Here is a 27,905-nt window from a genome sequence, read left to right as displayed (position 1 = left end):
CAGCCTCCTCGGGGCCGGCCCTGCTCCGGGTGGGCCCGGGCTTCGACGCGGCGCTGCAGGTCTCGGCCGCCATCGGCACCAACCTGCGCCGGTTCCGGGCCGTGTTTGGGGAGAGCGGCGGGGGAGGCGGCAGCGGAGAGGTAAGGGGGCGAGGAACCCCCAGGCCCGGGGTCTCGACCCTCTGCGGGGTCCCCCCTCCCCCATCCGGGATTGAGGAGCATCCCAATTCTGGGACCATCCTGGGGTCCCTGACCCGGGGCCAATGGCCCTCCCAGCTCGGGACCCCCATGCAGGGCTGCAGACCCCCGGGCGCCCCCACCCCGGGGTTTGGACCCATCTGGCTAAGGGCGTCTGCTCCCCCCTCCCCCCGACCCTTCCCCAAATCCCTTGGCACCGACCCCCTCGCCGGGGTTTCCCATCCCGGGACTGAACCCCTCCTCCCTTTCACAGATTACCTCATCCGAGCAAGATTCCTCCCTCCCTCCCTCCTGGAGACCTGAGCCCACCCCGCCTCCCTCTCGGGCAGAGGTGTTACTCCTCGGGCAGTTTCCCTCCGGGCATCTCGGGGGGCGGCCTCACCCGGGCCCACGTTCTTCTCCCGACCCGCGGGGCTCCAAGTCCATTCCCGCACCTTGCTTCCGGACCCTGCTGCACCCTCGCCCCATCCCCGGGCAGGTCCCTACCGCGCCGGCCACTCCCCCTTTCTCCTTCTCCACCCTCCACCCCCACCCCGAGCAGATGGGTCCTCCCCCATCCCGCCCGACCCCTCCGGGGAACCTCCTTTCCTCCCCACCTGGCCTGCTCGCTCCTTCCCCGCTGAGATAACGGTGACCTGCAGCCGTCTTCCCCCTCGCTCAGGGCCAGTGTCTAACCCACCGCTCGCAGGGACTCGCTCTACCTGCGCTCCACCCTTCCCCTCCTTTAGAACGAAGGATTAGTGGCATCTTTGAGGGGAAAATAGTCCGCTGTCCTCTAGGCTTACAGAAGAGCAGCTTTCCGCCACTCCCTGGAGAGGAGGCAGGCTTTCCCTCCAGCTCTGGGGAAGGGGGCCCCTGTGAGGGGAGGTGTTTGTGGGGGGACTTGGGCAGCATCCTCCCAGGGGAAGCAGCTGCTCTCCTACCCCACCCACTGCGCCTGGGAGCAAGCCGTCTCCAGCCCTGGCTCCCTCCCGCCCTTCTCTTCTCCGTCATTTCATATTGATCCACCTTTTCCTAGGCCAATCCCGGGGCTGGGAGGGGTGGGGGGAGCCGGGTTGGGGTGAAGAGAGTAGATAAGGGACAGCTTTACTTTAGCGTGGTGGTGGTGCTTGCTTTGGGGTGGGAGAAAGAGGAGGATTATGAAGCGAAGTTCTTCTTTGGACGGAGGAGTTAGGGTTCTCGCTCTGCTTTGGTGTTAGGGGATTCAAGGTGGACCACGGGTCAGAGCTTTGCCCCTGCCCCATTAGCACTGGGACGAGAACCGGGAAGCTTCGAGACGCATTATTCAGCCCCCTCAGCGAAAAGGAAAGTTGCCCTGGGTAGGGAAGTTGAGTTCAGGTTCAGACAGTGGCGTTGCGCATTTGTTTTCCATTGGATGCAGAAGGGGGAGTTGGAATTGCAGGGGAGGGGGGAGAATGGGATGGGGGATGCTAGGAGGAGGAAGAGCAGCTGCTAGGGGCTGAAGCAAGGGGGGCAGGGGGTTGCTGCTCTGGAGTGCTCTTGATTGAAACAGAAAGGGAAAGATAACAACCAGCCGTTTCCTGCGTGCCCTGCCGTTGGTGCACACAGAATATCCTGGGCAAACCCCTTGTCTCCTATTGTGCCCCGCACCCCTTTAGATTTACAGAAAGATCCTGGGAAGAAGGGGAGGGAGGAGATCCCAGGGACCCCGGCCCCTCCTTTGAAGGAGCTGGCATTTTTTAGTTGTTAGTCTTCTGCCTCCTTTTTTAAATCGTTTCTAAGGCAGCCTGATCAGGAGACTGACAACAACCCGCCTTCTGACAGAGCAAGGAGGACATGATGGGGGCGTGTTCCTTGCTATGTAGCTAGCTGCAGCTCTCCTCTCCCTGCCTCTCTGCTCTATCTCCACCTCCTTTCCCAGCCTTCAGAAGGCAGCTGCAGTCAGCAGGGTTGTTTGAGACTATTTATTGGTTGCTGTAGATTATTATTTTTTTTTGAAAGGCCAATTCTGTATTTTTTAAGCTAACAACACAGATCCCATGTAGTTGGAGAACCAAAGGCCTCATACATGACAAAAAGACTGAACCGTTCAGGTTACTTGCATGGAGTTGGTGCTTAAATGTGAGTTGATTTTGCTTTTTTAAAAGATACAGCAGCAAAAAAAAAAAAAAAAATAGACTTACTGACATATCATTTACCTACTTATTTTCAAAATTGAGACTTATACCTGGTTATGTGTAGAATTGTAGCCCCATGTATATTCGAGTGTCATAAGAAAGTATCTGGAGAAGTTAGTCTATTTTAAGGGGATGCTAAGAAGCATGTCTTCGTGTTTAGCATGCTTATGTATTTGGTATTGAAGGACCAAGCGTTCATTCCAATTGTCCTTACCACATATTCAAAAGCAAAGTTTTACGCTGACCGCTTCTAATCACAGCTTCCCAAGAGACTGGTTAGAAAGAGAGCCACCTGGATTCAGGGACCTAATGTCTGGGCACCAGAATATCTTATCTGTTGGTCTTTGACACAATCAACTTAAAGTTTCAAGCAGGTGCTAATGTTTTCGTATCCACCTGCTTGTTGTGAGGTTGTTGTAAGCTATTGCTTTATTTTCCTTACCAGCAGTTCGGAGTGTAAAGCCTGTTAAGGAATTGCAGTTATTTCCAATAAGATTATATTAGTAAGAGGTTTTTATTTTTCTTTAAACCTTTGGCTTGACTAGTTGCTACTTCATTAGGAGAAGACTGGTTGACTCTGTATGTTAAACTTTGGTACTATCTTTTGGAATTTGGCCTGAATGAGCTGTTGTTTCCTTACTGAGTTTTGTATGGGATAGTTGAGGCCATCTAGTCTGGGTTGATGGTATAGACAGGTTGATTAGTGCTAAACCAGAGTGATGATCTCCTCTGGCCTGGTAGTTCCCAGGGTAGAACCCAAGCATTTGTTTCATAGTCTTCCACATCAGTGTGGAAGTTCCAGAGGGGAGGTTTTGGGCTCCTCCTGGGCCGACATAGAATCCTAAAGAGTGCTTCTCAGAACATGCTCACAGCTCTGTAGCAGCTTTATCTAAACTTGCGGAGAAATGGTTCTGTTACCCAGAATGATTCGAATTTGCTTTAAGTGAATAATGGCTCTAATTTAGCCATATCAAAATCTAAGTTAAAACTTCTAAAACCAGGTGACAGAACTTCCAGATCAGCTGGCTGTGTGAACTCTGCTCTCTATAGGAGACCTGTCCTTTGCTGTCATTGGTTCCTGACGTCCCCTGTATTGAATTTCTGTCTGGATGACAACTACATGGAGGAGTTCTTCATGACCAAATTCTGTTGCAGTGGGATTATTTATAAAAATAGATAGGTGTTGCGTCTTCGTTGGGGCTTTCTGTATGACAGCTGAAGTTTTATGTTGTTGAGCACTATAGTCAGAGGTCTGTTTTTCCCTCTTCTCTCCCCTTTCCTAGTGTCAATGTCCCGTTTTTCTGAGGACTGTCTTGGGTAATGTTTATGCTATTGTACTTTGCCATCTAAATAAACACAGAACAGCAGCATCTTCTCTGTTGACTGGAATTTGGGCTGTTACTGATAGAAACCCTAGAAACAGTTGATTTCTCAGCAACTCGTCTGTTTGTTAATCTCATAATCCCAGGTACCTTCCCTTCTACCTCACAAAATAGTCAAGGCAAAATTTCCTTCTTGATCATCACATAGCAGACTTCAGTTAGATATAAATTGAAACTGAATTGCAACCTTGATGCCTGTTTATTTTCATTTGAAATGACAGTGTCGTTCACGTGGACTGAGATGGGCTTTTGGATTGGGGCTGAGGAAAGAAGGTGTCCTGTAGCTGAAAAGTCGTTAGAGAGTAATTTTTCTTTTGGATGTTCACTGAATGGGAGTTGCCCCTTCATTGCTTTCACAACTAGTCCTGAGCGTGGCGGGAGGAAAAGGAGGCAGAGGACACAGGTGGAATGGAGTCAGCCTTGGAGTGGAAGTTGGCAGACATGGGCTCTCATCTCACTTCTCTAGGGGATCAGATCAGAGATCATGGGCAATTTGCTTTTAACCTTAAATATCTGATCTGTCAGATGAGGTTCGGACTAAACAGCTCGTGGATCTTTCCTGCTCCGGTGTTCTAATTCTTTTCTGTTCATTTGTCGATCGGGTCATAAAATTTCTCATTCTGAGCTTATTATTTATTTATTTATTTATTTAAGAATTATTTTATGTAACTTTATTTATTTATTTATTTAAATTTGTCCAGGGAGGGACAGAGTGAGAGAGAGAGGAGGAAAATGAGAAAGCAAGCTGCCTGCTCCGGGACTTGAACCTCAGTTGACCATGTGGGAGTCCAGCATCCTCACCAGGCCACCTGCTGGCCCCCATTCTGAGTTTATTTTTAAGAGTTAGAGTCAGTAAGCCTGTTTGGTAATTCTTGGTATCCGATTGTCCACGTGCCCATTTAATTGGCATTGTTTTAGAAGAAATTTCAGCTTGCTGTGAAAATTTTTATTGTGTGGAAAAAATACAAGGACTTTGCTGAAGTTGACTAGTTTTATTAAAATAATGAAGACAAGGGGCCAGCGGGTGGCATGGTGGTTATGACCCTGGACTCCCACATGGCCAGCTGTGGTTTGAAAGTCATGCTGGGTGTGTGCGCATGCGTGCTGGGAATCCTGGGAGGAGACTCAAGGAGAAGGGATTGCAGCAGCTTGACTGCCTGCCCCCCCTCATAGTTTCCCCTTCTCCCTCTGTGTGTATGTGTGTGTGTGTATGTGTGTGTGTGTCTTGTGCATGTGTGTGCCCTGTGGCAAGAACTTAAAAAAAATAATGAAGACAAAAATTTAAACACAGTTCTGAGAATCCCAGGCATTATCTGGGATTTAGAGGCTCTCTTGTTTGGCCAAATTTGTTTTCATTGTTGTGGATTCATGACTGTCCAAAAGGGAAATTATTTTCAGGCTTGTTGGAATATTCCTTTAGGTGTATGAGCTTTTAAATGAAAAGAAAAATCCAATACATCAATATACTTATAAATTAAAAGAGAGAGTGATAATTAATACCTACTTTTCAAGAAGTTATCAATACTTAGGTACATCAGAAAAATCACGGAAAAATGGAATTAAAGTACAAGTTTATTTTGGTGCAGAAAAACTTTAAAATCCAGGCATAATATTTTCTTTTTTTTTTTTTAAGATTTATTTATTTTAAATTTTATTTATTTTCACTATTCTGCAATTTTGACCAGAGAGAAACAGAGAGAAAGGAGAGAGAGAAAGCAAACTGCCAGATTCAGGACTTGAACTGTGGTTGGCCACGTAGGAGTCCAGTGCTTCAACTACCACACCACCTGCTGGCCCCCAGGCATGTTGTTTTCATAATGCACATTTTTCTTGAACTTTTTGAAGACCCCGTGTATATTCCAAAATGAAATACTATACTTTATGCAGAGCTTTTTAATCAATTTCTCACTGAGAACCATATGACATGTTCCTGTCTCTCCTTTCCATGTAGTAATCTTTTTTTTAACTTTATTTATTTATTTACTTATTTTAATTTGACCAGAGAGAGACAGATTGAGTGAGAAAGAGAGAGGGAAAATGAGAAAGCAAGCTGCCAGGTCTGGGACTCGAACTGCTGTCGGCCATGTTGGAGTCCAGTGCCCTTAACCCTCACGCCACCTGCCAGTCTCCCATGTAGTGATCTTAAGGCACATGTTCTTGTGGGAAATTATTATTCACAAAATAGTGATTTGTCTTCTGGCTGGAAGTTGGGAAAAAAATACTCCCATCTTGACTGACTTTGCTCACCTTGAAGCTGTCCTTGCACAGAGCAGCCACGCAGACTCTATACCAACTGCCTCCTTGCCCTATGGCTAGGGGGGTGGCTACAGGCTTTGCTTGCTTAGAGGCATAACAGACTGCACTGCCTCTCTCTTCTGGAGACTCGCAGTGTTTTAATTGTAGGTCTCCTAATTAAGATCTCTTTGTGCCTGCCCACATTCCACTAGTGCTGGCACAGAACTTCAGCTTCCTTCTAGCACTCACCCGAAGGCCTTCAATCGGGCCTTTTGTGAATATCTTGTCTCTTTTCATTCTTCCTCTGCCAAGGTGGAGAGCCCAGTGGCATAGACCTTTGGGAAAGGGGGAAGCTTTGGGACTATCACTACTTTGGGAGGAATTTATTTGAGGATTGCTAGGATGGGACTTTCCTTTGCATATGTTATTTTCAGAGATTAAAAAAGGTTAAATTACTAATGAGTCTGGCATGACTTACCTACATTTTAATCAGATTCTTAACCCTGTAGGCACTGGTAGGAAAAAGGATGCTAAAGAGCTCACTGTTATAAAGTTTTTGCTGGGATTTTATCTAGTCTGGTTTATGAATCTTGATGAATAAAATCTTAGGGAGTAAATCACAGACTTGTGATTTTTGTGGACTGGTACATTATGAAGGCCATCAAGGAAAATTATTGATCAATTTTTTTTTTTTTGAAAGATTTATGCTATAGGGTGCATGCTCTCACCAGAGAGAGAGAAAGCAAGGAATCACCTCCCAGAGGGAATAGCCATGCCACAATCCCTTCTCCTCTAGTCTCTTCTTAGGAATTTGGGCACATGCACATGTGCCTAGCATGTTTCAAGCCAACAGGTCTGGGACTTGAGCCACGGTTGACCAAGTGGGAATCCCATGCTTTAACCACTATACCACCTGCCGGCCCCATTGATCAGATTTTTTTTAAGAGAGATTTTTTTGCTGTAGAGAGTGTGTGCTTCCTGGAGAGACAGAGAGATGGAAAATGAGAAATCACCCCCCAGTGGGGATGGCCATGCCACAATCCCTTTTCCTCTATTTCTCATCCACTTCTCCATTCTTCTCTTGGGATCATAGGCATGCACACACATGTGCCTGGCGTGAGTTTTAAGCTGCCAGGTGTGGGACTCAAACCACTGTCAACTACATGGAGTCCAGCAACAAAACCATTACGCCACCTGCTGGTCCCTAATCAGATTTTTAAACATAGACTGAGTGAAAGTTATCATTGAGATCTTAGTTAACTTTTTTTTTAAAGAATTATTTTATTTTTTTAAATTTTCTTTTTTTTAATAATTATTTTATTTATCTTTATTTATTTATTATTTATTTCAATCTGACCAGAGAGGGACAGAGACTGAAGGTGAGAAAGCAAGCCACCAGGTCCAGGACTCGAACTGTGGTCAACCATGTGGGAGTTCAGTGGCTTTAACCACCATGCCACCTGAGAGCTCCTAAGAATTATTTTTTTATAATTATTTAATTTTATTTATTCATTCATTTATCTTAATTTGACTAGACACACAAACACACACACACATGGAGAGAGAGAGAGACAGAGACAGAGAGAGGGAAAGTAAGAAAGCAAGCCACCAGGTCTGGGACTCACACCATGGTCGACCTTGTAGGAGTGTCCAGCGCCTTAACCACCATGCCACCTGCTGGTCCCAAGAATTGTTTTATTTAACTTTATTATATTTATTCATTTATTTATTTTAATTTGACCAGAGAAGGACAGAGAGAGGGAGAGAGATGGAAAGTGAGAAAGCAAACCACCAGGTCCAGGACTCAAACTACGGTCAGCCATGTGGGACACACCACCTGTCGGCCCACTTTCAGTTAACTTTTTTGATTAGAAAAGATTTCAGGCCTGGCCAACATAGTGCATACTGGTAGATGCTGCTACTAGGTTGGCAAAGACCATGTGGGAAGTTCGAGTCCAGGCCTACCCTAAAAGCTGGGAGTTGTGATACGTGCCTGCAGCTTGGGGAGCTGAGGCAGGAGGACTGACATAGTGAGACCCATCTGAACGACAGAAATTTATATGTGTGTATACTCTAGGAAGTTCTAGAAATTGCTGAGCTAATTAGTTAATTAAAAATAATCTTATGGGCTCTAATTTAATTTCTTGAGAAGTTCAGGAACCAGCTAGGCTTCTAGAATAGTTTCAGAGTAAGATAGAATACTTTTTCTGGAAAAAAGTAGTTTGATGTTAGTTTTCACTATATTAATACTCAAAGCACAGCATGTCTGTTAGATTGTAGTATGCTAGAGGAAATGCAGTCTTCTATTAAAAAAAGGAATCTTAAACTCTTCACCTGGACCCAGATGGTTTCATTGATCACATCATTATGAGGTAGGCAGACAAAGGGCTATTTTTTGTTGTTGTTACTGTCATTTCATTGGTTGTGAAGAAGACCCGAAAGAAGGAAGTACAGGATCTTTTATGGCATGCATGAAATAAAGCTGGAGGCCCGCACTCTTCTACCTGAGTGGGTGGTTTTATGGCCTAATTCTCTAATTGCTGGCATTTATGACAGTGTGGATGCTACTGGCCCTGTTGCTGAGGTAGATTATGCCCGGAATGGGAGAGAAAAGGGGTCCTTTTGTTAGCCTTTTCTCCCTCCCCCCCCATCAGATCTCTGAGAAAGCCTTGAGGAAATGCCCAGGACTCTTGGACTAAGGGAATGACTTCCCATAAAATGGTTCTTTATGTTTTAAAAAAGGATGAGCTGCTTTTCTTGACCTGTCCAAAGAAATCCATACCACCACTGTTAAATATTTCAATGAGCTTTTTACCTTGTCAGGTTACAACCCAGGAAGCCGACCATGAGGCCGTACTGCTGCTAAGTGTTTGCTTCGAAAGGCTCTGACATGCGAAAGAATTTCGCTGTGTGATTTCTATTGTTGTGGGGACTGTTAGTCCCCTTGTAGAATTAGTGCAAAACTTCTTACAGGCCAGTCTTGGTTTAACTTTATAGATTTGAATATACTAGCCTAATGAGTTTTAGTTTTAAGGAAACAGTTAAAAACTGTCGAAGAGTTAGTTGGCAGTTTTCTGTGCCATGTATGAAAATTCCCCTTTCCTTGAAATGAATAGTTGTTTTTCTATTTGACAAATAGACTGAAGGGAGTTCCCCAGATGTCTTACCTTTAGTTATTAGTGCAGCAGTGTCTGGTGAAGTCCTGGTGGGTAGGGCCTGTACCACTGGCATGTGGTTCAGGAGTTGGCGATTCCTCCATCTACTGGATCTGTTATCTTGCACTTCTGATTTTGGGTTCTGCTGGAAGGCTCGGGTGTAGGTGTTTTGATGTCTTTCAGAAGCAGAGCTATGAACCTTTCTAACATTCAAACTGTTGAAGAGAGTACTAACCCTTACTATCCTTAGTTTGTTGAACCATTGTTGTTTCATTCTCATTTTACAGCATCAAAGTAATTGTGGCTTTCTGTCTTGAATTAAGAGAGCAGTATTACTTGTGAGGAGTGTTTCTGGAGAAATTGTTTTCATTAGGCTCTCCTTTAGACTCTCAGTTTTACAGAGTAAGAGTTCATCACATATCTGTAATAAATATCTTACATGGAGGAAAATGAATATTTATACATGCCTATGTTCAACCTCTTTCTAGCCATGAGTATTGACTAAGTTATGATCAAACACAAATATTGTCCCTAGATTATTGACCTTAATTAGAGGCAGTAAAACCTTGTGGATAACATCTCTTTAAGCTTAGTTAATGAGGAAATCCTTTTGTAATCTCTGGCTAGGATTTTTTATTTGGGCACATATAAATACCCTTATAAAGGAAAGGAAGACTCTCATAATCTGTAATAGTGTGACATAGACTAGCACAGTAATTAAGAACAGTTAAGACTGAGACCTCTGGATTTAGACTGCCTGGGTTCAAATCTTAGCAACTTATTAGCTAAATGACCTTTGGAAAAGTTTTTTAACCTCTCCATGCCTCATTTTCTTCATTTGTAAATTAGGAATAATCTTTTTTTTTTTTTTTTGAGAGTTTTTTTGCTATAGGGCATGTGTGCTTGCCAGAAAGAGAGAGACAGAGAGACAGAAAGCGAGAAATCACCCCCCAGGGGAGATGGCCATGCCACAATCCCTTCTCCTCCATTCTCCTCTCGGGATCTTGGGCATGCATGCACACGAGCCCAGCGTGAGTTTAAGCCACCGGGTCTGGGACTCCAACCACGGTCGACTACATGGGAGTCCAGGAACATAGCCATTATGCTAACTGCTGGTCCCATGGAATAATCTTGCTTCATGTGATTATTGTGAAACTTAATTGAGATCATGTATGCAAAAGCACTTTCTTCTTTGCCTGGCTGGTAGGAAAACTTAACTATCAGAACTGAGAGATTGAAAGGACATAAGCGGAGCCAGCCTGTGGCGTGGTGGGTAAAGTGGCTATGTCCCGCGTGTCTGACTGCCTGTTTGGAGTCCCAGACTTGTCCAGCAGCTTGAGAAACATGCCGGGTACATGTGCTCTGTCTTCAACATCCCAAAAGGAAGGAAAAAGGAATTGCAGTGACTATCCCACATTGGGGTGGGGGCTGCTCTCTCATTTTCCTTCTCCTTTCCTCTCCATGTAGTCACATGTGCCCTTAGACAAATTTTTAATAAAGTAAGGGGAGGCCAGCAGATTGTGTAGTGGTTAAGGCTCTGGATTCTCATGCGGCCAACTATAGTTCAAGTCCTGGATCCGGCTAGGCATGTGTGCATGCATCCCCCAAAATCCCAAGAGGAGACTGGAGGAGAAGGGATTGCAGTGTTGCCATCCCTCCAGGGGATGATTTCTTGCTTTCTGTCTCTCTGTCTCTCTCTCCAGTGAATGTGCATGCCCTATAGCAAAAAAAAATCTCAAAAAAATAAATAAATAAATAAAAGGAGACATGAGTGGTATAGTCTTTTTATTTTCACCAAGTTAACTGGTTTTTATTACTTTGAGGTATGTATGTATATGTATGCACACGTATATTTGAGTACTAGGATCTTGACTTTAGAATGTTCTTGATTTTGACCTGGGTGTCAAGTTTATCAGTAAACTAGGTGGAACCAAACTGAAGGTCAGCTACCCATCTTGGTTACAGGGGACATCATTGGTGTCCAACTAAAACATAATTAGAGATAAGGCAAAAAAGGGAGTAGGAAAAACTAAACACAAAATAGGCGAGCAGGATGCCTAGTATTACAGTGCCCCCATGAGCTGTCTAACTCTCTGGCAAGGTCTCCGGAACTAGTGTTCCTAATCTTTCTCTGAGTGTGAACATTTGGTAATCTCTTCCAACTCTGCATCTTCAAGGTTCTTGGCCCCCAGGTTCAGATCCATTCCTCTATACTTGGTAACTATTTGACATTTGTTCTCAAGTTTCAGCTTGGGGAGAAGTTGCTCTGTAGAGATCAATGCTTAACAATTTAATTATAGAAGAAATGCTACTAGGTTACAAATTCTGGGAGCTGGAACTTAACTTGAGAAATAAAAATAACTACAAGTAGAATGGTCAAAAACATTAAAGTCTAAGAACAGCTGGTAGATAGTTTGCTTAAGGAGGAAAATACATTTCTGCTATACTGCTTTAAAAAAAAAAAGGTTTGCTTTAAACAGTCATTGTTATAACAATAAACCGTCTCTTCCAGGAGCAGGCACTGAGGCACAGACAAGTTCAACAGTTGTCCTTAAGTCGTATGGCTAGTAATCGCAGAACTAGAATCCAAATCTGAACCTGCGTGGATTTGAAAGTTCATCCTTGTCCTCTGCAGTACTGTCTTTAAGTTCTTTGTCTTCCCACCCCCATCCAATCAATTTCCAAGCCTCATCCATTACACTATTGTAATATTTCTTTAATCTGTCTCTGCTTTTCTCTTTCTCTGTCCTAGTTTAAATTTCCATTACCTTTGCATGGATTATTGTGGTAATCTCCTGACTGGTCTCCCCACCTTTCTTTTCACCCTCTGCAATGTGGCCGAAGGTTTTCTTAAATACAGATCTGATTATGTCACGTTATTCCTAAAACCTTTTGACTTTCACCAAATATAAAGTAAGATTTAAAATTTGCAGTCTTTTTAGTCTAGCTGGCCTACATTTCTACAATTTGAATCTTATCTCCCGGATGCACATTCTCACTTACGTGCTTCAGCCACACAGGACTCCTGAACCAGTAGATTTCACCACAGTCTTTGTGGACCCGCCTTTATGTGTTTGTTAAAGTCTCTCTTTGGCCCTAATAAAGTCCTTCCCATCTTGACCTGCCTGTGGTTCACTCATCTTCCATGACTCAGGTCCCCAGATGACAACTCTCCCATGAAGTTTTCACAAATAACTATTGCCTCTTAGAACTCCTCCTTTCCTGCTTCCTTACTCTGCTCTACACTTCCCCCTTACAGAACTTACCCCAAGATACCTTATATTGTGAATACTTTCTAATGTGTCTGTCTTTCTCCCATTAGAAGGTGGCTCTCTTAAGACATGAACTTAAAAAAATTTTTTTTAATTTAACTTTTGTTTGTTTGTTTATTTTAATTTGACCAGGAAGGGACAGAGTGAGAGTGAGAACAAGGGGTAGGGGGAGTGAGAAAGCAATTTGCCAGGTCCGGGACTCGAACCATGGTCGGCCATGTGGGAGTCCAGCACCCTTAACTACCACATCATCAGCTGACCCCTAAGACATGAACTTCTAAGTCATCATTTGTGTTTTGTATTGTTTACAGGGGTGACTTTTCATGTAGAGGGGATCAATGAACGTTGAGTCGAAAATTTGATGTACATATAACTTATTTTTATTTTAGAATTATTTAATTTTATTTGTTATCATTATTTTTCAGTTTGACTAGAGAGAGAGAGAGAGAGAGAGAGAGAGAGAGAAAGAGGAAGTTACCAGGTCCGAGAGTAGAACTGTGGTCAGCCACATGGGAGTCCAGCACCTCAAACACCATGCCACCTGCTGGCCGCTTGATGTACATAGAAGTTTTAGGAATACTTTGCAAGGACATACTGCGTAAACTAGGAGAACATATGCAAGACTATTAGTAGAATAATTTTGACTAAACAAAATCCTAAACTAATTTAAGTATGGTAGAGGAAAGTTTAAGAGCCATCATAGGACATTTTTGTAAATACACTGATTGGGGCTTGGGGTTTTCAAAGTGAGATTGAGGTGTCCTGAGTGGATCCATTATTAGAAATGTTGTACCGCTCCTCTGATAATAATAATAATAATAATAATAAAAGTATAAGCTGAAGTAAGGGATAGTTGTGTAAATACCTTGTTGCTGGCTGCCAGTAAGTGGAATGGTGGTTAGGGGGCTGGGCTCCCACATGGCCGACCACCATTCAAGTCCTGGACCTGGAGGCTTGAAAATTTCACCAGGGACATGTGTGTGCATGTGCGTGCATGTGTGGGTGCCCAAAATCCCTAGAGGAGAATTTAAAAGAAGGAATTGAGACATAGCCGTCTTCCTGGGGGCTGGTGGTGGGGGGGGGTGATTTCTCACTTTCTGTCTCTCTCCTGGGAGTGTATGCCTCCGATAGCAAACCCTAAAAAAAAAGAAAGAACTCGTTGCTAATGATGGTTGTCATTATAATGATGGTAAAAAGGTTACCAAAATGAATGTTTCATCTTCCAGAGGTGAATTTTTAGAGCACAGTCTTGCCTATGTCTGTGTTGAGTGACCTCTCAAGCTACCTTCCCCTTCTGTGGATCAGGGATAGGTTCTTACTCAGCTCCATGAGGACATGGATCATGTGTTACCCTTTTTTAATTTTCCTCAAGGGGGCCTAGGGCCTTATTGGCTCCCTAAGAAGTATTTGATTTAAATTGTCAATTTATGGCAATAATTAATTTTTAGTAGTAATCTTCCAGAGAAATATCTGTTATAAAGACATACCATTAGCATGACTTTTATAGGGGTTTTGTAGGTGAATACAATTTCATAAGTGGAGCTGAGAAAAAATCTTACAGATCAAGAGAAATCTGGGAAAACAGGAGATGTGGTCTCAATATAGGAAATCAGTATTTGTAGCTTTTGATGTCCATCTTCTGTCGTAATTTAAAGACATATGCTTTAGAGTATCTCTTGTTAAGATGATCACTACTTGTGGATGCATGTCTTATAGCAAGTGCTTCTAAGTCATCTCCAGTGTAGTAGTATAAGTTTGCTTCATGAGAATTCGTATTATGAAAGCCTCTGACCCTTGGCTTTTGAGGCTGTGTGGAGGGTTCGCATTACTCAGAATGAAACTTTTTTAGATATGTTGGGTTGCAGAAAGCATTTCCTGTACAGTCAGAATGAAAACTGTGAATTGGGATTATTCATATAGATTACCAAAAGTCTGGGCAGAGTTTATATTACCACCTGCCGGTGTCCCTAACTAACTATTAGCTCCAAAACTTTGATTGGGTTATTAAAGCTTTAGGGCTTTAGAATTTAGTAATGGTATGTGTAGGCATTTCTTCTTACAGGTGAATTGATACTAGGCTTATTTAAGGTAAATTAGAAATAGTAAATTTTTTCTGTGTCTTACAATAAATGGTGTCCACAGATTCTCATAGGATGGTCAGGGCTTATAGGAGAAGCTAGATTGTTGAAGGAATTCTATGAATCTGGCAAAGTAGAGAGTGGTTTGATTCTAGTTGTAAAATTGAGTGTAATCTGAGAAACTTTGGAAATTGGAAATAGAACAGAGCCTACTTTTCCTGTAACTTTTCATTGCTATTCATCGAGGGTATAAGTTCAGAAAGTAGGAGATTATAAAAGCAAAGAATAATTATTTTAGGATTTTTATTCTACTTGACTCTAGTGTTGGAGTAATAAAAAATACCAGGGACTTTTTTTCTTTTTTAAAAAAATAAGTTAATGTCACCTAATGTGGGCTTCTCAGAATGTGATGGCAGCCTTCCAAATATGACCTGGTAGTGAGAAGAGACCAATGATTTTTTCAAAATATTAAGAACACAGAATTTCCCAACTTGTATATTTGAACATTAATTCTTTTAGAAAGAATTATTTATTTATTTAATTTTATTTTTATATATGTCTTAAAATAATATTATTATTATTATTATTATTCAATTTGACCAGAGAGAGACAGACAGAAAGCAAGCCACTAGGTCCAGGACTCACACCATGGTCAGCCATGTGGGTTTCCAGCACTTTAACCACTAATGCTACCTGTCGGCCCCTGAACATTAATTCTTAAAAAATAATAATAGGTCATTGGGGTCAGCAGGTGGTTTGGTGGTTAAGGCTCTGGATTCCCACATGGCTGACCACAGTTCAAGTCTGAGACTTGGCAGCTTGAAAATCACAGCAAATAAATAGATAAATTAAAAAATGTTCCAAAAATAATAGTAATAGGTCAAAATTGAGTTGGCTGACTTGGTAGCTTTGTGGTTTTGCCAAGGGGAATGTTTACCTTTATCATCTAACTTCACGTTGCTTCTTCAGAAAACTGACTTTATTGAGAGGGAATTTTGTTTACCATAGAGAGAAGAAGGTTGTGGATTCCTTAATGTTAATTCCTGTTACTAGTGGTCATTCAACAGCCCATCTTCCCAGAAGGAAAGATGCAACCTGATTTTTTTCACCAGGATAAGAACAGTAAGCTGGAGGAGAAAAACTGAAATTTTATAGTAGAAATTTGTACTTGAATGAGGACATAACTCAGAATGAGGTTAACTGTTTAATGATGGCATATGGGGAACCCAAACCTCTTATAATAGAAAGAACCATCTCCGAAAACAAAGTGGGTGTTTGTTTAAATATTTTTCCAGCCCATTCAAATAGATCTGGTCATTTTGTGGTACTTCACTGTTAGAGGAAAGTAAATCTTGTGATTGTGAAGATTAAGTTAATTTTCTACAGTATTTCAGTTAAGTGGTCTTATTTCTTCTACTTCAGCAAGCAGATGAACCCGTTCAGACTTGGAACCTGAGTAGTCTGAAAATATACCTTTCTTGATTTTTTTTAAAGATTATGCAAAGTAATTTGGGGCATTGCCAAAAATCTGAACAGCTTGCTATCTGAAGTAGAAATAGTGCATTCATTTTCCTGTTTTTTCTTTTTCCTTTTTTTTGTTTTTCCTTAAAAGGCAGATGAGCTACTTTATGACTTTTTTTTCTCTTTTCTGAAGCAATGGGTAGTGTTCACCTGTCTCATTTGCTTAACTGTCATGAGCGTATTTGCTTCTTGTTGTTGACATGGCATGGGGGTAGGGGTATGAGCTTTCCCTTTAATTACAAAGCTGGTAGCGTTTGTGTTGCTTAGGTGATAGTTTCTAGGTAGAACTGAATTGAAAATGTGAAAGGTGGACTTTATTTTTGTGTGGGTGAAAATTTTACCTTCTCTATTAGTTGTTGAAGAACAGTGTATTATTGTCTGTGTACTCTTTTTATTTTAGCATCTATTTATTTATTTATTTAAATTTGATCAGAACAGGACAGAGAAAGCAAGCCACTAGGTCTGGGACTCGAACTACAGTTGGCTGTATGGGAGGACAGTGCCCTTAACCACTACACCACTTGCTGGCCTGTGGTCTCTGTACTCTTTAATCCTAGGTGACCTTTTTGTGTTAACATTTGTCAATACCAGGCAGTGATCATATTTAAAACCATTTAAATCTCCTGTCTGCTGTGCATTCAAGCAGCCACTGTTTTCGTGATGCACTAGTCATCAGAGAGAATGTGCCCTTGTCCCTGCCCATGGCAGTCTGTTCACAGGAGACCCGGATCTCAGTTTAATAACTGCATACATTTCTTTTTTCTTTCTTTCTTTTTTTTTTTGGAGAGGTTTTTGCTATAGGGCGTGTGTGCTCGCCAGAAAGACAGAGAGAGAGACAGAAAACAAGAAATCACCCCCCCGGGGGCCATGGCCATGCCACAATCTCTTCTCCTCCATTCTCCTCTCAGGATCTTGGATACGCACGCATATGTGCCCAGTGTGAGTTTAAGCCACTGGGTCCAGGACTCGAACTGCAGTCAGCTACATGGGAGTTCAGCAACATAGCCGTTACGCTAACTGCTGGTCCCTACATTTCTTGACTGACTGTATTTAGTAGCCGCCTGGCTTAAGTTTAATATCTTAATATCTGCGTTTTTGACTGCTTGAGTATATTATACTCCTCTCTCCTATCAATTCAACAGCATTATTTTTTTAAAGAATTATTTTATTCAACTTGATTTATTCATTTTAATTTGACCAGAGAGAGACAGAGTGAGAGTGAGAGCAAGTGAGAGAAAGCAAGAGAGAGAAAGTGAGAAAGCAAGCCACCAGGTCCGGGACTTGAACCATGGTCTGCCATGTGGGAGTCCAGCACCCTTAACCACTGTGCCACTTGCCGGCACCTCAACAGCATTATTTTTATATTCTATGACTTACAGGTGTTACTGCATTTTCTTCTATTATATAAGTGGTGAAAAAGTGCCTGCAAAGAGACTTAGTGTCTGCAAAGAGGCTCATCTTCCTAAATGGCCATCATAAATATAGCACTCTATAAAGAGGTGAACTGAGATGGAAAAGGTAATTAATTTTTCAAATAATACCTTTCATGATCAGGGCTTTTTTATGACTGGGGCTTTAGTCCCTTCCCTCATAGGACTTACTATCTAATTTCTTGTTAATGAGCTCAACTTAAATACAGCATGAATGTAAGTACTCAAATGCAATACTTCGCAAAATACTTTGGAGATTGGTATTTTGAAGGTTGAACCTATTAAAACTAATACTAACAGAATTGTTCTAGGGAGCAATTCAGCTACTGTCCTTCATTTACTGATTTGATCTTCTCAAGAATCAGTTGTATTATACCAAGAATAGTAAGTGAATCAAGAGATTTAAATATTCTTTTTCTTCTTAAAGAATTATTTAATTTTATTTATTTTAATTTTACTAGAGAGGGAGTGTGTGTGTGTGTGTGTGTGTGTGTGTGTGTGTGTGTGTGTGAGTGAGTGAGAGAGAGAGAGAGACGTGCCAGGTCCCGGACTCAAACTGCTGTCGGCCAAATGGGAGCCCAGAGCCCTTAACCATTACGCCACCTGCCAGCCCCAAGTTTTAAATATTCTTAAAGTACTTTTTCTCTTCCTCCTAAAAAGGGAGCTTAGGTACTATTATGCCCGCTACCACCTTCTACCATCATTGGCCCCCGCTCCTACCTAAGGCTGATCTTTCCATTTGATTTGACCTCTGGATTCCATCCCCTCTCAACTACTCAGGGTTATACCTGCAGTTCTTCCCTGCTGCATGGGCAGCTCTTCATGACTGGATTTGTCTCCTTACCATATAAAACTATCTATCTTAAAACTGTCTGTTTTGATATACTTCTTTTTTCCCCTATATGCAGGAGAATACATGTGCATATGAGAGAGTGGGGGAGGGAGAGAAAGCACCTTCCTACAGGACCTGTTCATGCCACAGTTTTTTCCTCCTTGTTTCCAACCCGTCAGGATCCTGGCACATGCATACGTGCTTTGTGTGTTTTTAAAGCCTCTGGGGCCAGAATTTGAACCACAGTCAGCCATGTAGATCTGGCTCCCTTTGCATGTCACTTAGCTGCTGCACTGAGTCTGGCCCTTAATATAATCCTTTTTAAAAAATACAGCACTTTATAATTAGTAAGAGGGAGACTGAGATGGGAAGTCTCAGGTGGTGTGGTGGTTAAGGCTGGACTCCCACATGGCTGACTTTGCAATTCAAGTCCTGGACCAGGCAGCTTGAAACTCAGGCCGGGCACGTGTGTGTGTATGCCCAAAACGCCAGGAGAAGAATGGAAGAAAAGGAATTATAGCATGACCATTCTTCTGGGGTGTGTTTTTCACTTTCCTTCTCACTGTCTCTCTCTGTCTCTCTAGTGAGTGCATCCACCCAGTGGCAAAAAACTTAAAAAAACAAACAAGGGGACCAGCAGGTGGTGTGGTGGTTAAGGCGCTGGGCATTCCCACATGGCCGACCATGGTTCAAGTCCTGGACCTGGTGGTTTGCTTTCTCACTTTCTCTCTTTCTCTCTCTCTCTGGTCAAAATGAACAAACAAATAAAGTTAAATAAATAATTCTTTAAACAAACAAAAAAAAAAACAAACAAAACCCTTGACCCTACATTCTCCTCCAGCTACATCCTGATTCTTTGCTCCCTCTAACAGCAAAACTCCTTAGAAATGCTGTGTGTAATTGCTGTTTCCACTTTCTCACCTCTCATCTTCTCCTCAACCACTCCAGTGAGGCTTTTATCCTCACAACCCCACTGAATTACCTCTTATCAAAGCCCTCAAGGTCTCCTGGCTTATCAGGTTGAATAGCTAATGCTCAGTCTTCATCCTGTTCAATTTTGGGGCAGCATTTGAACCAGCTGACCACCCCCTTTATTTAAGCATTCTCTTCTTGCATTCTATAACACAATTCTTACCCTTTTTCCTTCTAAACTCAATGGTTATTAATTTTCAGTATTCTGGATGACTTCTCTCCTCTGCTTAATTTTCCCGAATGGTGGGGGCACCGAGAAATTTACCTTTAGCTGCCTTCTCTGTTTACATACTCTGGTAGGTAATTTCATTCGGCGTCATCTACATGCCAAGGACTACTAAATCTTTGTTGCTAATACGTGGCTAACATGTATGTAGTATTTATCGGGGGCCTGGCTTTATCGTGAGCACTTCACATGTATTATCTAACCTTCATGACCACTCTCTGAGGAGGTGTCACTCCTGTTCCCACTTTACAGGCAAGAAAACAGGCGTACACCGAAGTACTTAGATATCCGACAGGGATCTGACATTTACTGGGTCTAAGAAGTCTTGATTTTCTCCCTCAAATCTTTACCGTTCCCAGTCTCTCTGTTAGAACAACTCCACCATACTCGGTTGCTTAGGCCTAAAATTTAAGAGTTATCCTTGATTTCTGCCTTTTCTTCACATTCCAAGTCTAACCCATCAGCAAATTCTGTCTAGATCCTACGTATAACTTCCTCTCAATACTCCCAGACCAAACCCCAGACTTACCACTGCAGTCTCTTAGCTGGACTACTCTCATCTCCTGCTTGCTGCATTCTTGTCTCACTCAAATTTGTACAGCAGCTGTGAACTCCAGTATCAGATCATATTATTTCTTCATTTTAAACCCATCAGTGTCTTCCTCATACTGCTGAATAAACCTAGATTTCTTATTGTGGCCAGAAAAGCCATACCTGATCTGTCTTGTAGTCATCTCTGCCTGTCTAGCGCTTGCTCTTATTCTTTTGAAGAGTCATGGTGGGGACCAGCAGTTAGCAAAATAGCTATGTTGCTGAACTGCCATGTAGTCGACCATGGTTTGAGTCCTGGACCCGGTGGCTTAAACTCACTCCGGGTGCATGTGTGTGTGTGCCCAAGATCCTGAGAGGAGAATGGAGTAGAACGGATTGTGGCATAGCCCCCCCGTCACACCCGGGGGTGGGGTGGTGTGATTTCTTGCTTTCTGTCTCTCTGTCTCTCTCTGTCTTAATGAGTGCACACACCCTATAGCAAAAACTTCTCCAAAAAAAAGGAAAAAGAATCTTGGTGGCCTTTTCCTGTGGGTCATACCTGCCCTGCTTGTTGCTGTCCCTGGGCCTTTGTACTTGCTGTCAGGCTGGAACACCACTCCGTCAAGGCCTCACTATACCTGGGTTTTCCTCATTTAGGTCTAACTAGGTTCAGCAAGCCTTTTCTGCAAAGGGCCAGATGGTCTCTGTTGCAACTACTCAACTCTTGTTGTAGTGGAAAAGCAGTCGTAGACAATACATAAATGAATGAGCTTGGCTGTATTCCAATAAAACTTTATTTATGGACACTGAAATTTGAGTTTCATATCATTTTCATGTGCACAAAATATCCTTTAGATTTTTTTCCTAGCCATTTAAAAATGGTAAAAAAAAAAAAAAAAAAACAAACCAAAAATCCAGAAAACAAAAACCATTTTAATCTTAGCTCATAGACTGAACAAAAACAGGTGGTGGAGCAGATTTGGCCCATGGCCCATAGTTTGCCAATCCTTAGTAACTGTCACCTCGGAGAAACTCTTCCTGACCACCCTTGTGAATGTGACCCCCACAGCTAATCCCCCTCGATCCTCACTGCCCTAGTGTCTTCTTTTATTTGGTACATGTTTATTTTCCGTCTCTCTCCACTAGATTGTAGCTTTGTGGGGCAGGAATTTTGTCAGTTCTTCACCTGTGTATTTTTAGAGCCTAGAATAGTAGCTGGCAGTACTCAGTAAATGTGTGAGTGCCAATCACATTTAAATTGTGACTATCGACTTCTACCGATCTTTTTTCAGTCTTTTGTACTGTAGTTCATTATGTGTAACACTTTCAGGGCAGACTTCACATTCAGTTGCACCTTTTCTGCGTTTGAGAACCAGTGGTAGCTGCCTGCTGCTTATTGTGTCAGCTCTGAACATGCCCTTGTAGAGTGAACAGGTTCTGTTATTTCATTTGTCTTTTATCTTGGCCTTGTGGTGACCCCTTCCAGTCAAATCAGTTTCTACAAATTCTTGCATCTGATGTTCTTTTTCTTCTTATTACTATTTTTTAAATCACAGAGGTTATATATATATATGTGTGTGTGTGTGTGTGTGTGTGTGTGTTTGACAGGTTTTAGCTATAGGGCACATGTGCTCACCAGAAAGAGAGAGAGAGAACAGAGAGACAGAAAGTGAGAAATCACCCCCTGGGGGGATGGCCACATTGCAATCCCTTCTCCTCCGTTCTCTTCTTGGGATCTTGGGCATGCATGACATGCTTACGCTAACTGCTGGTCCCCACATTGTAGGTTTTTGAAAGTGGTAACAGGTACATAGGTCACCAGAGTATAGAGCTTGTTGGGTGAATCCTCATTATGTTTTTCGTTTTCTGGACAACCGCACATGGATACCACATGTCACGTGCCTTATTCCTTTGACCCGGACAGCTGTGTTGAGCCTGGTATCAATGCACACATCTGGAGTCCCCATCTCCTTCATGGTGAATTTCTAGATTTCTCTGAATGCCCAAGGGGCACACTTCTTGCAGCCCACGCCATGGATGTGTTTGTGAATGTCGATGGTGTATTCCTGGTTGCCACCTCATCGATGGCAGAATGGCCCTTTTCTCGCCCCCTTGCTTGCTGGAGCCATTCTGCCCAGCCTAAGTTGAAAAGCGACAGAGATTTTTTTTTTTATGCCAGAGTGTGTGTGTGCATGCATGTGAAGAGAGAGAGAACAGACGTGTGCTCACATGCACTTCCTAGTGGGCCCAGTCATGCTGTAATCCTTTTCCCTCCAGTTCTCCATCCTGGGTGCTTATGTAGGCATGTAGCATGTTTTTCAAGCCTTGGATGTGGGACTCAAATCCTGGTTGGTCATGTGAGATCCAGCTTTCTCTGTACTGTGTTTAACAGTGGGTGAGGTTGGGTGGGGTGGGGAGAGAATGAGAGGGAAAGTGAGAAATTGCCTCCTAGAGGGGACGGCCATGACACAGTTCCTTCTCCTCCATTCTCCTTCTGGGATCTTGGGCACGCATGCACGCACACCCAGCATCAGCTTCAAGCCACCAGGTCTGGGACTTGAGCCGTGGTAGACCATGTGGGAGTCCAGCAATGTAACTACTCTGCCGTCTGCTGGCCTCCCTCCCTGTATTCTTAATCAGCCATTGCCCATTATCTTCATCATTATTTCCTTCAGAGCTGCCTACTTAGAAACTTGTGTAGGTTACGAACCTCCTTGGGACCGTGAAGAAATCTGTTGTTTCTCACCTAGCACATTTACACATACACACAAGATTTGCCTGTGATTTCAGGGAGATTTCTAAGCTTACTCCTGACTATAAACGTTTGGGCAACTAAATCCATGCTTAGCCCTTTTCCTTGTTCCCTGAGAAGAGAATTCTGTGCCATTGTGCTTTGTATTCTTTGCCTCTCACTGCTGTCCTCACTCTCCCTCCAGCTCTCTTTCCGTTCATTACCCCTTTGCTTTTTAGGGTTTCAGTCTCTTTGCTTCTGTGTTCCCCTTCAGAGCGTACAAACATAACCAACTCAAAAAAGTGATCATCCCAAACTTGTCTTTCCCTTGTGCCCTCTCTCTCCTTTTCCCTATCATTGAGTTTTTCAAAAGAGTAGTCTATACTTATTTCCATTTTTCCCATGACATCTCAAACCACTGTAACATGACTCCCCCTGCCTCTAACACTACACTGAAATTAACCTTGGGGGGTCCAGCAGGTGGTGTAGTGTCTAAGGGTACTGGACTCCTACATGGCTGACTACAGTTCAAGTCCTGGACCTGGTAGCTTGCTATCTCGCTTGCCTTTCTCTTTCACTCTGTCCCTCTCTGGTAAAAGTGAAATAAGGGATAAAGGGAGGAAGGAAGGAAGAAAAAAAGAAGGAAGGAAAAGAGAGAGAGAAAAAGAGAAAGACAAAGAAAGAAAGAAAGAAAGAGATAATTCTTAAGAAAAAAAAGAGAAATTAACCTTGGTAACATTGCCAGTGACCTCCCAGCTTTTTTTTTTTTTTTGATTTATTTTATTTAACTTTATTTATTTTCATTTGATCAGAGAGGAACAGAGTGAGAAAGAGGGAGAGAGAGTAAGGGGGAGAGGGGGAGGGGGGGAGAGAGAGAGAATGCGCATGCTAGAAAGCAAGCCTCCAGGTCTAGGACTTGAACTGCAGTTGGCCATGTGGGAGTCCAGCACCCCTAACCACCATGCCACCTGCCAACCCCAACCTCCCTGTTTTATACCACACTATATAAGTTCTAACCCTTACTCAACTTGAGTACTTTGGGTATACATTCCTCCCTTCACTGTTTTGTACTTACCATGCATGATCTTCCTCTGTTCCTTCTCCATCCCCTTCCTTGGCTTCCCCTTGGTCTGCACGTTGCTAGGCGTAGATAAGTATAGGTATTCCTCAGGGCTCCGTCATCAACCCACCTGTTGTCTCAGTAGCTCTCCCTGGGTGATTGCATTTATATACACAGTTTCAGCATTCATATATTCACTGAGTCAGATCTGTTTTCTCTAGATCGTTCTATCCTATAGATGACTTGGATAGACACTTCATATTCAAATCTCTAAAGTGATCTCTCTCCTCACTCCTATAAACCTGTCTTCTTTCTGTATTCCCAGTCTTGACAAATATCACTATAAACCTAATCAACCTAAGCCAGATGCCCACAAATCTTCATCAATTCTTAACACTTCCATGACCCTTGATAACAAAATCTTGTCCATTTTGCCTTCTAAATATCTGTGGAATCTGTCCTTTTCGCTCAGTCCCCACTGTTACTACTGTCATTTTATGGACAGTTGTTCTTTCTGCCTCTGTTCTTAAAGGCAGTCTCCGCTTCTCCACTCTGTCATAGTGATCTTTAGAAATGCAGATCTAATCATGCTTCTCTTTTGCCTGGAAGCCATTGATGTTCTGTAGTCTTCAGGATGAGGTCCATACTTTGAAAACAAACTTTAAACTCATGAAGCCATGTAAGACCTTTCGTGACCTGCCTCCTGCTTTTTTTCCCCATCAGTATCTCCTGCTCCCTATCAGCTGGGACCTCAGCCAGATAGAACTGTTTGCTGTTTACCATTTCACTCCACGCACATTCTTTTGTGCCTCTGGGCCTTTGTATATGTTTTTCTTTCTGCCTGCAATATATAACCCCTCCAGCTTTATTGTCCTTCAGATGTTGGATTAAGTTTTCATCTCTTGGGGCCAGCAAGTGGCATGGTTGAGATGCTGGACTCCCACATTGGCTGATCGTGGTTTGAGTCCTGGACTTGGCAGCTTACTTTCTCATTTTCTCTCTCTCTCATCAATGTAAATGATGATAGTAAAATAAATAGGATAAAGAATTCTTTAAAAAAAAAAAAAGTTTTCCTCTCTGCAGTTTCTCCTTGACCAGGCTAGGTGCCTTTCTCCTGTGCTCCCACTACTCTTCCAGCAGTTGCATCCCTCTGTCATGGCAAGCAGCACCCCGTACTCCACTAATTTGCTTACTGTTCTTGACTCACTAGCAGGTTCTTGAAGGCAGAAGCTGTCTTTTAGCTCTGTAATGGGCTCTCATACATTCAAATGAGTGAGTAAGTTAATGAATCAGTGAACAAATTCATTATTAATTAAGTCTATCCTCCCAACCTGGAGATGTTCTCCCTAGGCTTTTTTTTCCCCCAGATATTAAAAAATGTTTTTTTTGAGGAGATTTTTGCTATAAGACATGTGTGCTCATCAGAGAGACAGACAGAAAGCAAGAAATCACCCCCAGAGGGGATGACCATGCTGCAATCCCTTCTCCTCCATTCTCCTCTTGGGATCTTGGGCACGCATGCACATGCCCCCGGCATGAGTTTAAGCCACTGTGTCCAGAACGCAAACCGTGGTCAACTACATGGGAGTCCAGAGACATAGCCATTATGCTAACTGCTGGTCCCTTTCTATTTTTTTAATATAAAAGAGAGAGTCATAGTATCACAATCCTCCTGCCTTCGCCTCCCCGTTAAGGTATAGGTGCCATCAGGCCAGACTCTCCTGAGAGGGTCTTGCTGTGTTACTCAGACCAGTTTTGAGCTCAAGAGCCTCCTGCCTCAGCCTCCCTGAGCCACTGGGATTACTGGTGTGTGCCACTGTACCTGGCCTTTGGGTTGGACCAGTAATCAAACCTGTGTCTCCGTTGTGGTCTCGGCCCATGGGGCCCATTGTCTTAGGGGTGCATACCACGGAGGATGGGCCTGATAAGCTGTTCTTCAAAGAGTTAAACTTTCAACACATTAACTGTAGTAACCTTGCAGTGTAATAGATCACTACAGCTTTATTTCTCCAGTTTTTGCTATAGCACATGTGTACTCGCAGAGATAGAGAAACAGAAAAAGTGAGGGGGGATGGCCACACTGCAGTCCCCTTTCTTCTCTCCTCTTGGGACTTTGGGCACACACTCACACACACCTGGTGTGAGTTTTCAAACCAGGAGTGGAAGTCCAAAGTCGACCATGTGGTACCTACTGCTTTAACATACATGCTGGACTGGTTATTAAAACTCTTTCCTTTCTTGAGAGAGAGAGTGAGTATGCGTGCATGGTGGGGAGGAGGGAAGGAGGGATGCACCCTCATCAGGTCACTCTGCGCTCCACCCCCAGGCCTCCAGCTATTCAGGACCTTGAGCGCAGGTGTGCCAGTGTGTTGCAGGTACACCAAGGAGCCACGCCTATGGTCCATGTGGCTCCCAGGCCTGCTGCTCACTGTGCTACGCCGGCAGGCAGCACCGAGGTTGGGCCAGGTTACTAAAACAGTCTTCCACTTTAACTGGAACTGTGATCAGTGTCTTCCCTTTCCCAGTCCTTTTCCCTCCCTACAGCCTCTACTCTGTTCCTGTGAAAATGTTTTTCTTTATTCGTGATAGAACCCACGTGTGCAGAGCTGTGAGAGGTAGGGAGCACCTCACAGGGCCTCATGCTGTGATTCCCTTCCTCAGTTTCTATATTTCAACCATGGGTGGTTTCTTTTTATTTATTTTGCTGGAGGTATCAGACATATTCTCTAGAAATAGAAGAAGGGAGAAAGCACCTCCCCTCCCACCCATGGAGGATGATCACACCACAATCCTTTTGTCATTTTTCCCTCCTTTTGGGATTTTGAGTATGTGCATGCATGTGCCTGCTGTGTTTTTTCAAGCCACCGGATCCGGGACTTGAACCTTGCAGTCAGCTATGTGGGATCCAGCTGCCTTAACTACCATGCCACTGGCTGGCCCTTATTATGGTTTTTATTTGCTCCCTGTGTGTTCCTAAAAGTAAGAGTCACTGGGATTGGCCTGTCGCCCAGTGGTTAAGGGATCCAACTGACTGTGTTTCAAGTTCTGGCCCTGGTGACTTGAAAAACAAGCCAGGCACATGTGCAAGGTGCCTCAAATCTCCACAGGGTGGAGAAATGGAGGAGAGAGGACTGTGATATGACCACACTCCATCAGCCGGTGCTTTTCCCCTCTCCCCTTTTCTTTCTCTCTCTGGTGAGTGCACATGCCTTCTGGCAATGAAAAAAAAGGAACGCTAAGCATTATATTGCCTAATTTTATGGAGGTCCCCTGTATTTTCTGCTACAGTGTTGTTGCCACAGTAGGTATTTAATATTTTGTAAACATTTAGTATATCGCACTACCCTCGTTTGCATTTTGTAAACGTTTATTGGGTGCCAACTTCGTGCCAGATATCAGGAGCACAGAAATGAACAAGCAAATTGTCCCCTTCCTCAGAGTGCACACTCTAGAGAAGGAGGCAAACATGTAAACACATTTAAAAATCCCTTCTGCTAATTAAATACTGGTAATTATGTGTGCATGTCTTTTAAGATGCACCATCAAGACCTTGGTATTTAAGCACTCATAGCAGCAGACACACAAGGAAAGGTGCCAGCAGAAGTGATCGCTACGTGGAATAAGTTCCCAAAAAGAGTGTTACTCTTTTAACCACAGCTGCCAAGGTGCGTGACTTGCCTCCTAGATGTGTCTTCAACTTTAAGAATTCTTAGGAATTCTCTTAGTTCTCCTATGGCTTCTCCTGATTGACGTGCTCATATTAAAATTTAGAAGGCTGAAACAAAGACTTCCCCAAAACGAGCATGTCAGGAGTGATTTCGATACTGTCTGCGATTACTTTTTAAAGTTATTTTTTGCACAATGGGAGAGAGACAGCAGTGCCCTGACTGGGTCTTGGTGCTGCCGTCTGCCCCTAGCTTCTGTCAGCCCCAGATCACAGGCACACACATGTGTGTTCAGGGAGGCGAAGGGGGAGAGCCTGGGACCATTCCACTTGGGTCAGCTCCACAGAACATGGTGTCTTACCACTGTGCCACTGTCTGTGCTTATTGATATTTCAGTTGATTCATTGAAAATAATTTTGTTATTGAAAGAATTTGATTTTTCAAACTGTTAATTAAGACTAAAGCTGTTGGAGATAGAAG

General features: G+C 43.1%; 1 protein-coding gene across 1 annotated transcript in view; it reads left to right on the top strand.

Moving 5' to 3' along the window:
• KMT2A (lysine methyltransferase 2A) overlaps positions 1-27,905 on the top strand; it is a gene marked incomplete at its 5' end in the record, with an annotated part of 92,014 nt that continues 64,109 nt past the window's right edge. Inside the window, 2 exon segments of the mRNA XM_014587927.2 lie at positions 1-140; positions 2,181-2,279. Coding sequence (XP_014443413.1) covers positions 1-140; positions 2,181-2,279 — 239 coding nt within the window.

The sequence above is a fragment of the Tupaia chinensis genome, unplaced genomic scaffold, assembly GCF_000334495.1.
Source record: "Tupaia chinensis unplaced genomic scaffold, TupChi_1.0 Scaffold000247_1, whole genome shotgun sequence".
Lineage (NCBI taxonomy): Eukaryota > Metazoa > Chordata > Mammalia > Scandentia > Tupaiidae > Tupaia > Tupaia belangeri.
This window is presented reverse-complemented; position numbering and strand designations above follow the sequence as displayed.